General features: G+C 38.1%; 1 protein-coding gene across 1 annotated transcript in view; it reads left to right on the top strand.

The window, feature by feature from the left end:
* Positions 1 to 13,003, top strand: part of MAN2A1 (mannosidase alpha class 2A member 1) — a 152,571-nt gene that overhangs the window by 123,245 nt on the left and 16,323 nt on the right. Inside the window, exons 17-19 of the mRNA XM_010971473.3 lie at positions 2,706 to 2,839; positions 5,638 to 5,779; positions 8,243 to 8,376. Coding sequence (XP_010969775.1) covers positions 2,706 to 2,839; positions 5,638 to 5,779; positions 8,243 to 8,376 — 410 coding nt within the window. The remainder of the gene's footprint in view (positions 1 to 2,705; positions 2,840 to 5,637; positions 5,780 to 8,242; positions 8,377 to 13,003) is intronic.

The raw sequence follows: 13,003 nt of genomic DNA on the forward strand, positions 1-13,003 counted from the left end.
CAGTGTGTGAGGTGCTAGTAAGGGCGCACTTATTTCTCTTTGTTGAAACCTGGGGATGGCAACTCCCCTTCCTCCATGAACTACTCTTTGTAAAGTGGAGCTGTTTTCTTTTCCACGACTGAAGAAAAACTAGAGGAGCTTAGAGAGCCCTGGCCATCTATGCTCAGGTAGAACTGTTTTAGAAGAAGTACCTTTGGCTACCACATGTGCAAATATCCAGCAGACCACTGGGACCACCGGGCTTGTGCCCCCTTTTCCCAGGGAGTCCTCCCCACAGTCCCGTGAGCTTGTTCAGAAATGGAACACCTTAGGAATTCTTGACCAGAATAGGAAAAGTTAGCAGTCTTCTTTCTCCCTCATGAATGTTCTTCTTTTAAAAATAATAAATTTTCTTTGAGGATTCAGGGCTACCTCCTTGCTTTTATTACCACTATAGGTTTTATTTGGTTTGTTCAGAATAAGCATATTAGGTTTGATCTTAGTTTAAAAGTCTGTCCTGGCACAGAATTTAAATTAATGTCTAGCTGAATTGTGAATGGACTTAGGGGCTCCTTTTAAAGGAACTTTAAGCATTTGTTGCCCCAGCAGGGTCTGAGCATAATACTGAGCTTGAGAAAGAGATTTTCTCAATGGAAATAATTTTCATTGCTAGAGGTAATGTGAAATTATTAATTCTTTTCTTGAAGCATGTATTTGTAAATGTTTTCCAGAGATATATGACTTGAAATTAATAACAGTCACCTTTGTGAAGACTTTATTTTTTTTTCATATATTCTGTTGACCCCTGAGAGAATATTCAATCTGAAGAGGAGAAAACAGAAAACAGTACTAAATACCCTACAAAGGCTTCCAGTAAATTAGGGTTACTTGCCATCTGCTGTTCTCCCTAATGCTGCCCTAGGACTGGCATCTCTGGTGCTACATTTTGTGTTTTGGGCATCTTTGGTGCATGTGTAGAAGCTTGTCTTTTAAAATTCCACATACAATTTATTTGGTTTTAGAAAAATATCCTAGTTAATGTAAGTATACTGGAAGGAAAGTTTGCCTTTAAATAATAATAATACATTTCCTAGTTCAAAGAAGGTATCATTGTCCTTCACCTGTATGTGTGCTTGCCTTTTTTTTTTTTTTTTTTAACTTCCTAGGAAAGATACTTGGATCAGCTTTCTAGGCAGGTTCTAATGGTAATTCTCAGAAGGAAATATACATGCATGTTTAACTAACAGAGGCTAGTGGTTCAGAGTATGGCCATAAAGCAGGGAAAAAAATGGCCCTTCCTTCCCCCAGCTGTGGAGATCATACTCATCACAGTAAGAAACTCAAGTTGGCTCTGATTGAGGTTGTTGAGTTGGAAGAGCAGCATCTGCCAGAGAAGAACTTCTTTGAGCATTCTGAGGATTCTGGTGATGGCAGCTTCAGCCCGTTTGGTATTGTCACCATGTCATTATTTATGTTGTACAGTTTCTGTGTACATTTTACATAAACCTATAGTACCTAGACCAGCTGCGTTTACATTTTTTCCACAAATCCCACAGATTCGAACTTCCTTTCTATTTGCTGTCACCTTCTGTAAGCTCTGGGGATTCTTCTTGGCTCCTGGGAAAAGTCTTGCTCACCCTCTTTCTCCCCATCCCATTCTTTTGTACACGGCCCTCTTTGTCTAAAGAGTGTGCTTCTTACGAGCAGGGCAACAGATTGCTGAGGAGGGGGAGAGCTGGGTAATGAGTAATAACTGTGGGGAAGTGTTCAGGGTTTTTGGAATCTTAAAAAACTTCAGCTGTATGAAATAGGAGAGGGTCAGGCTTTCTTCTCTGACCACTTTCCTTGTTGCTCTCTTCTTAGAAGATCCTACAGTATGTCTTATACTCACTTGATCTACATTAAGAGTGTTGGGTTTCTTCATAACTCATCTCTCCAGCTCTGAAATAGACCCAAAGTTTAACTGGGGACCTGAAGGTATAATTAGAGTAGCATGACATAGAAATTAGTAAATACTTTATCCAAAAAATAAGCATACATCTGGGACTTTTTCAAGCTGTCCTCTGCTTTATATAGCAAAGGGCAAAATGAATCACTCCATAACAAGGGGTCCTAAGAGATACCAAAGTCAATTAAAATTGATTTAACTTCTGGGGAGCTCTCTAGATTATACTCCACAAATACTAATATGGTAGTGTCAGTTTCAGCCATGAATCATCTCATTGGATCTCCTGTCTGTTTTCCTAGAGCTGGATCATGGGCAATAATCCACTGTCTCTTGAACCAACCGAGTGTAAATTTCACTGCTCCCAATTTCCAGTGTGTGAGAAGAGACTGGTGAAGAAGTAGGCTGGAATGGCTCTGTTGGGGAATGGCAGTACAGATCAGAAGTGGACTGGCCTGCAGTGGGGCTGACCTTTTCTCATTTAATGTCCTCTTTCTCCTCTCACTGGAGAATCATTTGCTTGTTATATTTCATCTACGTTTATCTCATTCCAACCTTTTCATCTTTCTGTTGAGTTATGTGTGCCCCTGAATAAATGTTATCCACTGTCTGGTAGAAAAAAAAAAAGATGAATTTTGACATCATTTGTCATGGAGAGATGGTAAAGATGGGAAGTAGGAAACAGGAAAATATATGTAACTTTGGAAGGAGTTCTGTATACTATATTTAAGAAAAGTGGGGCAATTAACTTTTATTAATGTATATATTCTTTTAAATTTAGGAATAGAAGGACAGTCTGTGGAAGTTTCCAATATCGTGGACATCCGAAAAGAACATAACCGTGAAATTGCAATGAGAATTTTTTCTAGCATAAACAGCCAAAATAGATTTTATACTGACCTAAATGGATATCAGGTAATTTTCTTTTAAGATGTTTGAGTAATAGTTACAGTATGTAATTTTTCTTTATGGATCCTTTGAAAAAAATATTCAAATTATTTCTAAAATTGAATTTTAACAGACACTTTTAGATTTTGTATTCAACCAGATTTCCAAGGTTAGAACAAATATTTGAGATACAGTATTTTGTAGAACATCTATTTGTAAGGATTTATTTTTTTCAAAGGCAGATTTGGTGACGAATTATGCATGTTAAATATCTTGATGCCAAAATGTATATGAGTTTATCTAGTAAAAAGGAATGATTAATTAGGGATTGATGGAGTATATCTTTCTTCCCAAGGAATTAGTCTTTGCATATTTAGTTTATTCCATATATGTATTTAAATGTATGATCTAATAATGGGGTCTTTTAAATTTCAGGAAAACTTCCCTGTCCTGATGTATGTGTGTACGTTTATAAACACACACATATGTGTACATAGACATAGATATACAAATGAAAACATTTATCTGTTTAGAAATGTGAGGAGATATGTATTTAATCAAAATTTTCATGAAATAGTAGTGAGAAAATTGATCCATAAAAATTTTTCAGATTGTTATTTCTTTAGTTTACTGGAGCTCTTTTGATTGTTACCTAAACCTCTGTATTCAGAGTGTATGTATGTAACAACATGTCTCTGAAATAATACTATTAAAAACATGAGCATGTTTTTGAGACACTAGCATTTTAGAAATTTCTGGCTATGAATAGAAACAACTTCACAAATGCTGTTACTTTGATTTTCAACTGGGATGAGTGGAAAGGATTGTGATAATTTTCTCTTCTACAATTTCCTGCAAAAGTTAAATTTAAATCTTTCCAAAGCATAAAAATTGCAGCATACATTTTGAATTAACATGTTAATTCTACTACAGCTGTTTGGTTTTCAAATGAAGCCCTGGCTTTATGGTGATTCATTTTCCTTGTGTACCAAAGAAAGGCTTTTCTTAAAATCTTACAGAAGCGATTATTTGTATGTGTGGGTGTATACATGAATGAAAAAAAAAACTTAGTAAAAATGAATAAAAATGTAAATTGTCTTTTCAAGGATCGAGCATTTGAATAAATAGGAAAGTATTATTTTTAAGTCTATAACCTAATTATTTCTTCTTTTTAAAAATAGGCCATTTTTTAAGCTTTGGCAAGAATTTAGTTACTTGGGCCAAAATAGAAATCTAGACTCACAGGTGGGGAGTAAGGGTAACAGCTGCACAGTTGTGACGGTTTTAAATGTCCTTTTTTAAAGTATATGACTTAGGTGGAGTAGGAAGATCAGGACTGGAAAGGAGAAATGGAAATTTCGTTCTTTCAGGCTAGCTTTTCCTTCTTAATTTCTCCTGCTGCTTTTTTTTTTTTTTTTTTTAACATTTTACGGGGTTTTTTTCCCCCCATCAGTTTTATTAATTTCCTAGGGCTGTGATAAAAATTACCACAATCCGGGTGGCTTAAAACAACAGAAATATATCCTCTCACGCTAGGAGTCCAAAATCGAGCTGTGGGCAGGGCCCCCCTCCCTCCACTGGCTCCAGGGAAGTGTAACCTTGTCTTTCTTCTAGCTTCCTGAGGTTGCAGGAATCCTCAGTGCTCCTTGCCTTGGAGACACATCACTCCAGTCTCTGCCTCTGCTGTCACATGGTCCTCTCCTTGTGCCTCTGAATGTGTCTCTCTGTGTCCAAATTTCCCATTTTTTATAAGGACACCAGTCGTTAGTTTAGAGCCTACCTAATCCAGCATAACTTGATGATATCTGCAGAGACCATGGTTCAAAATAAAATCACGTTCACAGGTTCTGGGTGAACATGAATTCGGAGGGGTACGCTATTCAGAACCAGTAAGTTGAAGGACATCATGCAGAGTTGTTGTGAAGATTAAAGATCTTATTTGTGAAATACCCAACACTGTGCCTGGCTTTAATGGGAGTTCAGTACAAGTTAACTATTATGTTTAGTTTGCACTCCTCCTTTTCTGAGTTTCATGTCAAACTTCCATGAGTTTAAAAACTCACTGAGTTTTAAAAGAAGAGATGGCATTTTTATGTGATATGAGTAAGATTTCTGATAACTGAGTCTCTGTTTATTGTCTCCTCCTGAGGTTTGAGTCTCCTTGACCCAGACTAGCCTAGTGCAGTCTCTCAAGAGATAAAGTTAGAGTTGTGTCTCATACACTCAGATACTAGTCCAAGAAAAATTGGAATTTGGAACTACCTGCATCAAAACTAAGCAAGACTAAGCACTGAATAGTTTTTAAAATATAAATATGCATTCAGTTATTATAATGTAATATGTTAGAGGATTTAACGAGGAGACCTGTGGTATTTATTAAAACTGATTCAAGAATTATAAGAGATATTTCTTGAAAGGGGATAGAGATCTATTATTCTCAGCATTCATTACAAAAGCAGTATGTTAGGTTTAGATGAGAAATGAATACTTAATACCTTTATAATTTGTTTTATGCAAATATTGGAGGGCTAGAAGACTTCTGTTAAGCATTTTTATTCTGAATTTAAATGGGAATGCCTATTTCAAAAATCTGGACAAGTTCTACCTTTCTCACTTAAACATTGTTTTCTAAGATGCTCGTGATTTTTCTTCATATTGTTTTGAAGACTTTTAATTTTTAAGTTAGCTATTCCATTGAACAAGAAAAGTGCTGTACCTCCTTTCCTCTGGAAGAAAAACCATCTTTAGTCAATACTAATCTTTTAAGGTACATATGTAACTGTCACTCGATTTTTTTTCTTAAAGAGAATCGTTTTGTCTTACAGATTCAACCTAGAATGACAATGAGCAAATTGCCTCTTCAAGCCAACGTCTATCCCATGGCTACAATGGCGTATATCCAGGATGCCAAGCATCGCTTGACCCTGCTCTCTGCTCAGTCTTTAGGTGTTTCGAGTTTGAAAAGTGGTGTGTATGGTTTCAATTCTTTTTTGCTCTTTTAAATGTCAGTTCAAGTGTATAGTCTTTCTATTTGGCCATATGTATTATCATCTCCAATCACGAGCTTTCTTCTTTTGAGAACCAGACTATTAGTTAATTTTCAGCTTTGTGAGACCAACACAAAATAATAAATTTCTTCAATCTTCAGATGAAAAAAAGGAGACCTAAAACTCCTAAAATGAAACTGATTATTTTTAAGGTTTATATTTAAGGATAATTTACTTCTCCTGATAGGCCATTGTCCTCGGAAGTCTCTGTCATTGTTGTGATTGAATGGATATGAATATTCACATATTAAGATAATTTACAGTTTAGATAACTCACCCAAGTTTGCAAAAGGGGAAAGTTACAGGTCAAACTTAGGTCCTTTTCTGCATCATGTCTTTCAAGGACACAGCCACCTGGAAGAAGAAAGGGAGTAGCGATGAAACAAATTCAGGGTAAAGAGGTGACAGGTTAAGGATTCCAAAAGAGAGAGTGAAATGGAGAGAAAGAAAAAGTAGATAGTAGACACTGAATAATTTTTGTAAAACTTTCTATTGGGAGACTTTTGTCCTTTATGATACATATTTTTAATTATCATTTACATGTCAATTGCCCTCTCTCCTTACATACTTAGAGTTGCTGGGATGCATGTGTTAAGGAGCCAGGCAGTTAATAAAAGAGAGCAGATGCCTGGCATATTCTTTTTATATTAGGCACAGGCAGACAAACCCACTTTTTATATTGGACATATGCTTACATTCTGTACTGCCACACACAGAAAACCTTAGTACTTCTCATTTTTCTTGGTGGCCTTCATTAAACAAAGTCATGAGATCACACCATAAAGACATGAATGCAGTTATAAAAGTAATAATGGCCTCACATTGGGGATCCAGTAGGGAGTCCTGGGATTTGAGCAAATTGAAGAGCTGTGCAGGTGGGGGGCACTGTTTAGTGCCAGGTCTTTGTTGGGGCCCAGTGTTGCCAAATTTTTTTCACTTTTTGAAGAAAATCCCAGAAATCTGGAATTTTATGTGAAGTTGCCCATTCTATAAATGTGCCTTTTTTTAAAAAATCAGAAGATAAAACCCCTGTGTCAGATGTGACTTGTGAGCTATGCATTTTTAAACCCTGCCTTAAATTCTCAAAATGGGGCTCTAAATTGGGGACTAGACCTTAGGACTGAAGTCGTCACAAACCAAACAGTATAATCTGATTTCCCTGATAAAGACCCTGCTGTAGATGCCCAGATACCCTAGTGTTTGCTTAGCTGTCAACATAAACACAATTTGCGTACAGACCAAGAAATTACTCATGGCCACACAGTATATGGACTGACATTTGGAGGCAGAGAGAAGAGTTAGAAATGGCCAAGAGACTGATATATTAATTTAGGTATGAAATGATCAAACTCTAGATAGGCATGTGGACAGTTAGCCCCTGAGAAGCACGTTCTAGACAGTTGTCCTGTAAAATATGGAGAAAATAACAAAGAAAATCCTAACCATCACTGGTAATTTTATCTACTGGGTATCTAAACTGAGGAGAAAGAAACTCAACAGAAGTAGTTTGACTGTAAGCGTAATAATTATTAAAATATTTTATATATTATCCTTTTATGCCAAATGATTGCTCAGTATAGCAGCAAACATGAATGAATGGATGGATAAATCTATAAACCTAAGGACATATAAATTTGGTGGGGTTTGTTGGAGGTGGGGTTGTATACTCTTAAACATGTAAATGTGTCTCAGGGAAATTTTTTTTCAGTTAGTTTTTTTTGTTTTGTATTTTGGTTTTGGTTTTTTTTTAGTTTGTAATTTCATGACCTAGCCATTAGCTTACAAATTAAACTAGAGGAGTTGTAGAATTACTGCACAGCAAATAAAGGAACCATATGTGACAGCTTTTTGAGCGAGAGGAGAAAGGACAGTGGGGACGTCTCTAACACAGTATCAGGGAGGGAAGGGGGTGCATGGTGGGCATCTCCAGATCCTAGGGCTTTAGGGAATCACCACACATCTAGTAACCTAAATTTTATTTCAAATCCTGTCTTATTACTCCATGTGTGATATGCATTCTTTAATGAACCTCATAAATATTCTTAAATTCCAAATGCTACCACTAAAAATTTTGGAGGGCTTAATTTACTCTTCTATTTTATTTTATTTTTTTAAGTTTCAATTTAATTTTGATCTCTTCTGTTCCATTGTTAAATTTCTTATTAGATTTTACTGGACTCTGATGAAGAAAAGAAAAACAGTCTTGTTTTGTGAATTTATGCTAGCTGCTTTGAGCTTTATCAGGAGGAAGCCCATGGTTCTGTGGGCTGTACAGATCTGTCTCCCTGATGGGAGGAGAAGCTTAAATAGAGACCCTGCCTTGTGTTTGTGAGATTCTCAATGAATATTTGTATAAAATAACCCTGGCCTCTTTGCTTGGTAGGTCAGATTGAAGTTATCATGGATCGAAGACTCATGCAAGATGATAATCGTGGCCTTGAGCAAGGTGTCCATGATAACAAGATTACAGCTAATTTATTTCGAATACTACTGGAAAAAAGAAGTGTCGTGAATATGGTAGGGAAAAAAACTCACATGTTCTGATGTTGACTGTTCTTTGCCATCCAAAATTATGACTTTATACTTTTTTACAGTTTCCAATATTAAGATAATAAAGACTTTATAATAATAAAGACTTAGCCTATATTCATAAGAAAGAGAACTTCAGTTACATATATTGTGTGAGATATGCGTTTAGGCCATTTTATTTTTTATTTTTGCTTAGCATGTAAGTATAAAATAATGTTAAGGAATCAATTTGGGTGAAATTTCCTGAAATTATTTTGAAAGAAATAAGAATTGAGCTTGAAGAATACAGCTTAGTCACCCACTTCAGAGATTAAGTTTGATTAGGAAAATTTATTTGAAACATTAGTGTATTTATTCTAGTCTTAGACTCATCAATTGAAAGTGGATTTGCTTGTCTGTCTTCTTGTTCTGTTTTCATTCCTCAAAGCAAAAATCCAGCATTCTGTGCTAAACAGCCTGGCAAAAGCTTGGTTGGACGTGACCCAGCCTGACAGTATACTTCATCAGGAGGCCAAAAAGTTGTCCTCAGAGTGCTCCGTAGCCTGCCAATTCCCCTCAGACGGCCCCCGACGTGGCCCTTTTCCTCTTACTCTGCTCTCCCTCTTTCTGTGCTGACCACTTCAACTCTTTCCTACTCTTTTCAGCCAGGGACCTCACTGTCCACTTGGTAGAGAGAAGGCTCGTTCAGTAGAGCTCTGTTCTAGACGCCAAGCGTCTGCTCCCTCCGTTTCATTCCCTCGTGTTAAACTCTGGGGACGTTTACCTTCCTTTCATCATAGGCCAGTCCTTTCGCTTGTCCTTGGAACTGACCCCATCCCAGTCACCCTCCTGAGGGCCCTTCTGTTAGTTGTCCTCCTCTTTCCCTCTCCCTGCCCCTTGTAGCCAACATTTCCTTCAGAAATCCTTTCTGTTGGTTTTTAAATGCTATTCATTTTCTCGCATTAAAAATACAAACAAAAAGCAGCCCTCACCCAGACTCTCATTTCCGTTGCCCCGCACCACCACCCCATCTCCTCTGCCCTCCTGAGCAGACTTCCCTCCACATTCAGTTCCTTTCAGTCTGGCTTTAGCCTCTGTGCTGGGCTCTTGCCTAAGTCAGTAGATTCAGTGGATGTTTTAGTCATCATCTTACTTCACATTTCAGCAGCGTTGGACAGTGACCATTGTCATTTCTTGAAACACTGCCTAGCCAGGGCTTCCATTAGGCCATACTTTCTCTCTCTCCCTGATGGCTCTTTATTCAGCCATTGAATATTAGAGCTCTTGAGGCCCAGCCCCAGGCCTCTTCCTTTTCTCAGTTTGTATGTTCTTCCTCTGCATTAGAAGAGTCGAAACCCACAGATGTAAATCACTGGCTTAGGTTTCTCCTCTGACCTCCAGACCTATCTATCTAGCTGCTTCCTGGCATTTCTTTTCTACATTTCTAAAAGCATCTCAGGCTTGACGTATCCAAAAATCACTCCCATAATCTCCCTTCCTCCCAACCTGGCCCTTTTCCAGTGTTCCCCTCCTGATAACGAGCCCCGCCTTCCATCCAGCGCCAGACACCTAGGGGCTGTCTCTGGTGGACACGTCTCCCTCACTCGCTTTCTTCTCACAACAGAGTCATCACCAGTGCTTGGTTATCTCATTGCCTGAACATGTCAAACCTGTAAACTTGATTACGTCAGCGCCCTAATCTGAACTAACATCATGTGTTTCCCAGACACACCCACTCCGCTGTCTTCTTCTGCCATAGCTGTGCTTAACGCAGGAAGCAGCATGGGTTTTGTTTTTTCAAACAAACCTTACCATTCCCTGCTTCACCCCTCTATGTTGTCTCATTTCTCTCGGTGTAAAAGCCACCTCCTTACCATGGCCCTCGCGGTACAGGGCCCTGCCTGTCCCCATCCTCACCTAGCACAGCTCTCCTGGTTTCTGCTCCGAGCCAGCTGGTTTTCTTTTGGTCGTAAGTACTTCCCACGCGCCCCACCCCCGCCCCTACAGCACCTTTACGCGGGTCTTTTCATCCTCTCTGCCCAGGGATTCTTCGTAATAGCTCAGATCGGAGCCCGCTTCATGAAGCTGGAGTGACCAAGTCAAATCCCCTTCTACACCCCCTTAGAACAGTGCATCTCTCCTTCGTGTGTGTGAGATTGTGTGATCACTGTCTTTCTCCTCCTTTGGACCATAAACTCCCTGTGAGTAGGGCTGTAGCTCTTTCTGTTTCTAGGGTTGTTCCTAGCAGAGGAAGCACCCAGTGTTACGTTTTATGAGTGAATACACAAAGGCATACATGAGTGAGCTGTGATAGCACGCTGCGCCGCTGTATTTATCGCAATTACTGCTTACTTCCTTGTCACCATGTGTGTGTTCTGTTCCCCCTGCTAGATTCTGGGGGCTTGTCTATTTTCATGTGCCCTCACAGGGCCTCCTTGCCTGTGGTAGGCAGGCATTCTATAAATAAAATACCAGTTGATTGAATGAAATGGCAACAGCTAATTAAAGCAAAGAATTCTTCCAGTATTTAAAATCTTTTAGGAAAAAGGATTTTAATATGCATTTTAGATGTCAAGATTTACAGCAGTTCTTGGGACTCGTGGTTTAAATCAATTACTGACAAGATAGCTTGGTTTTAAGACTAAAACTGCATAGGAAAATCATTGTCTGAGTGCAGGCAGCTACTATCTTCTGCTCCTCCTGAAATGTTTCTGGCTTTTATGATTTTCCTCTCTATATAGACACTAATTTACAAAACTTCTGTTAACTATGATAATAAGAATTTTCATGTCAGATCTATAAAGCTTTCACTTAGAAGTTAAATAATTTGTTTATTCTCACTCAAAATTCTTTGGATAGTGATTGATTTAAATTTGATCCACAGTTTTTATAATCCTGTGTTGGTTAAATTTTTCTTTTGCTCAACTATAGATTCTTGGGCTTAAATCAATAGTTTCTTTTAAATAAAAAATGAACAAGACTAGAGAAAATAGGTTTTAATTTCTAGTGAAATTGATTTAAAAGACTTTTGATTAAGAAATTACATATCATGTACCTAAAATTTTCTAGAAAGTGTTTCTATATTCATCTCAGACTAATGACTGAAATGTCAATGGTAGAAATTGAGATGGGGAGACACTCCCTGGACAGGAAGGCATTTTAGTGGGAAGCCTTGATTCTGCTGAGGCCTTATGGGAATAATCCTGGATAATTAAATGGAAGTGAGTCCTGTTCTCACGTGTTCTGCAGAGATGCAGTGAGAACAAGACTGGAATGATAAATAATAGCTAGGAGATGTACAGATGCCCAGGGGAGGACTGTGGTTGCGTGAGGTTGACTGTCATCCATGGTAATGATGCTTCAGGGTCAGCAGAAGCGGGAAATAGGAATTGTCTCATCAGCATTGACTCTTAAAGATTTGTTTCTTTGACCCTTTCTTCCTACCGCTTCCTGCTGGTGACTAGTATAGTGAAGGGGGCATTGCACGGGGACTTACAGCACTGGAAGTGTTCGAGCGTTGCAGTTATGTCTTTTCACCTCTGGATACCAGTTCTTTACATATAAAGAAAGGAAGTTGGAAGAGATCAGGTGAAAAACTCAAATGCTGACAGGACTCAGGGAAGTGATGGCATGAGGGAGGTTGGTCAGGTTTAAGGGCAAATGCTTAAGTTAGGTGCCCAGAGGGTCTGTGGTGAACATGAGGACGGATGCATGTCCCACTTTGGAGCCACAGCTCAGCACCAGATGATTGTTTCCACACAGAAACATGGGGGCCCAGTGTGACTTCAATTTCCAGTGTTGTGGATAAAAAAACAGTTACCTGTTTGAGGGAGTTTGTGTTATTATTGTTGTTTTTGATGATTTTAATGTGAACACTCTTGAATTTTTTTTTTTTTTGAGAGTAGCTGAAAAATAAAACAACCTTTTAACACCATGCAGAGCTACCAAAACATGTCTAATCGGCAGATTTGGCCCACATCCTACCAGACTTCAGCTCTGCACTGAATGATATTTATCTCTTCATCCTACAAGTCAATATATTTTCATTCATTGTCTCTCCTCCTCCTGCTTTGTGTTTTTAGCCCATCCTTCTCCCTGCAATAGTTTTCTCTCTTTTATTTATAATACATTTCTTATTAATTTAATGATAAATTAATTAATAATCAACATTTATCAAGTTCCCACCACGTGTCAGGTCATTCTGAATAAACAAAGGTGACTAAAAAAATGATCTCTTATTATCTTAATAATTTAGCAAGTTTTGATGTAGCTGAAATGGAAACCTTTGATGTTGAGAGATCAGATAACTCAGGCAGGCTTAATGAAGAGCACCAGGGAACCTGGCAGGAACTTTTGACATATGAACTAAGGGCTGAAATCCAGTGGAGAAGATCTCAACTTGATGTGGTTTGGATCAGAATACACTAATTCTTTTTAATTTCAAGCAAGCTGCAGGAAGAAAGCCAGATTTGTACAGTCTGAAACCTTCCAACCTACAAGAAGCCAAATAATGTTTATAGTGGTATATTAGTTACTATAAGGCTGGGGAATTCATTTATAGCTTAAACAAACATGTAAAATTTCCTATAGCAAACATGTTTTATAAACTTCGGGTATATCAGAAGGATTATAGTTA

The sequence above is a fragment of the Camelus bactrianus genome, chromosome 3, assembly GCF_048773025.1.
Source record: "Camelus bactrianus isolate YW-2024 breed Bactrian camel chromosome 3, ASM4877302v1, whole genome shotgun sequence".
Classification (NCBI taxonomy): Eukaryota; Metazoa; Chordata; class Mammalia; order Artiodactyla; family Camelidae; genus Camelus; species Camelus bactrianus.